The sequence below is a fragment of the Juglans regia genome, chromosome 7, assembly GCF_001411555.2.
Source record: "Juglans regia cultivar Chandler chromosome 7, Walnut 2.0, whole genome shotgun sequence".
NCBI lineage: Eukaryota > Viridiplantae > Streptophyta > Magnoliopsida > Fagales > Juglandaceae > Juglans > Juglans regia.
In genome coordinates, this window is record NC_049907.1 from 31,803,346 (window position 1) to 31,808,278 (window position 4,933).

At 40.5% G+C, this 4,933-nt stretch overlaps 1 protein-coding gene across 1 annotated transcript; it reads left to right on the forward strand.

Moving 5' to 3' along the window:
- The first annotated feature begins 2,051 nt into the window (after positions 1 to 2,051).
- LOC108987567 (protein ANTAGONIST OF LIKE HETEROCHROMATIN PROTEIN 1-like) lies at positions 2,052 to 3,591 on the forward strand. The gene is made up of 3 exons (XM_018960499.1): positions 2,052 to 2,648; positions 2,765 to 2,960; positions 3,119 to 3,591. The coding sequence occupies exons 1-3, from the start codon at positions 2,052 to 2,054 to the stop codon at positions 3,589 to 3,591; spliced, it is 1,266 nt and encodes a 421-aa protein (XP_018816044.1).
- The last annotated feature ends 1,342 nt before the right edge of the window (positions 3,592 to 4,933 follow it).

Genomic DNA, 4,933 nt, shown 5'->3' on the forward strand with positions numbered 1-4,933 from the left:
TACTGTGTTCATTTTCCTTTTGGAATACATATTGTGATTCTAATTAATGACAATTGATTATGTTAGGTTCGTTCATCGTGGAAACATTATAAGACCCATGGATGTCCAAAGTATGAACTGCTTTGCGCAATTTTTGGTTGTTCAGTTGCCACTGGGACAATGGGGCGAGCATCGACCGATCCTGCCCCAGATAGTGACGATGAGCGGTTGCTTGAGAAGGATATGCAAAATTCTGGGCAACCAGTGATTGATCAAGAACCCTTGCATTCACACAGACCATTCTCCGCCTCCTATGCCAGCGGGTCTTGCAGATGACAAAGGGGAGGGCTGCCATTTGAAAACGATGCCCTTCATCAGCAAATGAGCGAAACCCTTGATGAAATTAAACGTAGTAACGAAGCGAGACGGAAGGCTGCTGAGGAGGTCATGGAGTCGAGCAGGTCAAGGAAGCGAAGTAAAGGTTTTGGCACTAGCATGGAGTCGGACAGAGCGTTTGATCTCCAGATGCATTGTATGAGGTTGTTGGAAGAAGTGCAACCTACCCTACCTCCTGATCAATTTAACAAGGCCTTTGACCGTTTATTGAGCACTCGGGTCCAGAGATCGTTCGTTTCAATCTCGGATGAACGCAGAAGTCAGTGGGCTTGGAGTCTAATTTGATGGTGACGCCGATTGTCATTTGCCACTCCTGATCCTACAATGGTTTTCGAGCTATTAACCATGTTGGTTTAGCAACTATCTTATTAACCCTCTTATCAATTTAATCATGCATGTCTTTGATTTATTTCAGCCTTCATTCTGACATTTCACAAACTGTTGAGGAGGTGATTTTAGGCTTTATTAACTTGTTGGATATTGTTGTAATTGTGTATGGTACGTTGAGTATATTAATGGTTATTGTGTATGTCATTATAATGCTCAAATAGATGTGCCTACATATCATTTCAATCTCTTTGCTGGATTTAAGAAAGTTTTTGAGCAATTTTTTTTTATTTCAATGATGTTGGATGTGAGGCTTGCTGAAACTGTCTCATATTGGAATGGTTCTACGGATTCTTTTTTGTATATTTATGCATCAGTTTCAATTTATTTGATTGTGTTAAGTACATGGACCAGATTTTGATACTTGCGTGCTACAGGCCAGTTTAGATAAGCTCTGTATATTGGTGTTTACATGGGGCATCTGTTGGTTCTACGGATTCTCTCTCTCTCTCTGGTTTTCCTTGGTTGTTGGAGGGAGGCATCTGTTGGATTGTGTTTGTGAATACAAGCTTGTGTACTACTCTTATAATATTTTCTGTGTTGCTTAGTGAGATTTGAGAGTATTGGAAGAAAAATCTCGGATGAATATGCTAAGCTTATCAAGAGGATGAACCCTCCCAGAAATGTGGGCTGAAAGTCTTCTATATTTGTTCGTCCTTATGGTGACGGTCCTTTGGCTGTATGGGTTGCAGGATGTTTGTTTGTTTGTTTTTTTTTAAAGGGGGTTGTGGGCTGTGATTGAAGATTTTGAGTAATCTGGTTATAGGGATGGAAGAAGTCTCTTTTGCCTCTAGTTTCCAATACTCTCATAAAATTATTGTTGTGACATAATTTTTAAGTTTTGATTTTTTGAAGTAATCTGGTATGAGTTTTTGAGTAATCTGGTATGAGTTTTTGTCCTTTTGAAGTATTGATTTTTTTTCTTGCTGCCTTAGAAAGCAGAGGAAACAAAGTTAAAGCAAATTTTTAAGACTATGGTAGAATAAAATATCCAATTGATCCTGTGTTTTACATTTCTGAGGTTGAAATGTTAAAGACTGCATGTTGATTTCATCGACATTAAACTGTTAAGAAAGTCAAGTTTGGGAAATTTATAATAGTGCCCGCCATTGTCCCACCGTGATCCAACCCTTGCAAGGTTTATGCAACTCATCTATATTTCATAATATGTTTTATGCAGTGGATGACAGCAGGTAGACGGATCGTCCATTATGGAATGCCTACACCTTTGGATTAATTTATTCTCCAAACATAACATGTAAGAACTCTTCTTTCCATCTCAAGCGATAATGGACCATGAAACCAGCTCTGCGGAAACCCAATTGATTGAGACCAACAGCGAGATAGACGATACTTCGTCAAGTATCTCTCATAACAGTGAGGCGGATGAGTTTATGCGGACATATCCCTCTAGTGGAGATGAAGCGGCAATGCAGGAGGTAAACCTTATTAATGTGATGTACTCAACATCTCAGAGCTGGGGGCGTCGGGTTCCAATGCCCCACCACAATATAGGTCTACGGGGGGACCAATATATTCAAGCGGTGTTGAATGGAAACCCGGCGGGTTGCAAAGAGATGTTTCGAATGGAAGTACCTGCATTCTGGTATGTATACGACCTACTACGGGGGTCATTAATTATGGACCCTACAGAGAGGGTCTCAGTGGAGGAATCATTAGGCATTTTTTGCCTACTCGTTGGCCATGCACAGGGCCAACGCATCGTAGGGGACCGTTTCCAACATTCTAGCGAAACTATTAACCGACACGTTGTGACGGTGATGCGCTCGCTACATGAGCTAGGCCGGACCGTGATTAGGCAGACACACACTCATGGGGTCCATCCTTACATTGTGGGAAACCATCATAATTATCCATGGTTTGAGGTAATGAATTATTCCGCTTATTTCAATTTTTTTTTATTTGAAATGCATATTGATCTTTGATAGTGATTTAACTGAAACCAGTAATTGGTTGTGTCTTTTGATATAATTGATTGTAGAAATGTCTTGGTGCGTTGGACGGCACAATGATATCAGCTTCTGCACCAGCTCGTAGGGCCAACGCATATAGAAATCGTTATAATCGGATTGCACAAAATGTGTTATGCTTATGTGACTTTGATATGAAGTTCACGTATGTGTATACTGGATGGGAAGGCACAGCCCATGATGCACGAGTTTTTCTGGATGCCCTTAGTTGAGCTCGGAATGGATTCCCATGGCCAGATCCAGGTACCTTGATCTGTTACACTTGCTATTGCTCACAAGTGTAAGATATCTTTATTCAACTATACATTCCCTTGACATTTGCAAGACCGCATAGATGTAACTCAGTATATCGACATGTGTTGCAGGATATTATTATCTTGTCGATTCCGCATTTCCTTGTATTGAGAAGTTTATGCCGCCATATCCACGAGAGAGGTATCATCGATCTGATCGTTATGGTGCCCGCCAGTTCCGGGGTTATAAAGATTATTTTAACTTTCGTCATTCCTCGCTGCGCAATGTTATTGAGCGCACATTCGCGCTTCTGAAGAACCGGTTTCAAATATTGGAAGCGATGCCTCGATATCGCCCAAGTAGGCAAGGGATGATTGTGACCACATGTTGTACTCTGCACAACCTGATTAAGACGGTGATGCCGAATGATGAATACATTCAGCATGCATTGGGGCTTCAGTTCAATGGAGGAAATATGCCTGAGGGAGAGGATGTGGACGAGACGGTAGAAGTGGTAGACATGTCTCATGAGTCAGCCGGAGCGATGGCTACACAGAGGGATGGGATTGGGATTCCTATGTGGGCTCACCGGAATGGGGGATGAATGCTTCGCATTGCTTGTAATTGTTGTTAATTGTACTGTCAATATCAATGTGGGGACCAAAATGTTGTGCATGTTGATTTCGTCTAGCGTTCTATGTATACGATCATGGATGATCGTGATTTTGATATATATATGCACGTTTATTATCCGAATATTTTATTCCAAAAGCAAACAATGCATTTGACTATGTTATTGTCTATAATTGATTTGTACACAAATTTGGTTGTTTGCTTCGGTTATTAACCCTAATGTATAAGGGAGCACATCACAAGTTAAATATCGAGCATGTTCTTCATTAGTCCAAAACAAGTAATCCTAAAAATGGATTACAACCACTACATTCTAGAGAACAAAACAAGTAATCCTAAAAATTAATTACAATAGTCAGTGGACAAGTTTTGACGTTAGTGCAACATTAAACGGTCAACATTATCATTAACCTTGGAAAATTTAAAACAAACCAATAAAGCAATAAATAAAACCCAAGACCCTATCAACGCACATTTGTACTTGGTCTTCATAGATTGGAATCTTTGATGTTCTATTCTTGCACGTTCATCTGCGATCCTTTCGTTCCTTCGTTCTGCTAACTCTAAGGTGCGCTTACAACAATCCGGTTGATTTCATGCAAGATCATGCCATTCAAAAAATCCACACTGCTTTTGAGCCTTATAATGTCGACAATTAAAAAACCTCCGACCCAAACTGTTGGGCTGGGCGGACTTCCGCAGTTTGGAGGGAATGCCACAATAACAAAGTGGTATTCCTCCCTGGCTCACTCCACCTTCTGGCCTCATAGGGTGATTATTAGAACTGCTCACTCCACTACAACTTTCCATATTTCTTGCAAACAAAGTAGAAAAGGGCAGGTATAAAAACACCTCCTACGTTAAACTACAATGTAGAGTGAATAACCATAAAAAAGACTTTATCAGTTCTCTAGCCTACACCTTTGTTACATTTTATTGTAAGAACAAGTACTTCAACTCTCAAAGCCCTATTAACTGGTTCACATTATTTCCCCCAATGTATGCGGGTACTTATAAGTAAATGCATTGACACATGAACTGGCACTAAAGTAATTCATATGTGTATGAATAACAGGTGAGGAACATTTCAGTGCTCCCTAAATTACAACCAGGACATGGCAAACAAAATAACGGTGGTGCTACGGGCGTTGACACAGAGGAACCCTCATGGATACGATGTTATTATGTTTACATCGACCCATCGAGCTGCTGAAATGGGGATGAAAATCCCCAGAAATTTACACCCTAAAACAGGTCCGGATTACTGCACGTAGAGGACAGAAGTGATCAAAACATCAACAACAAAGAAGCAT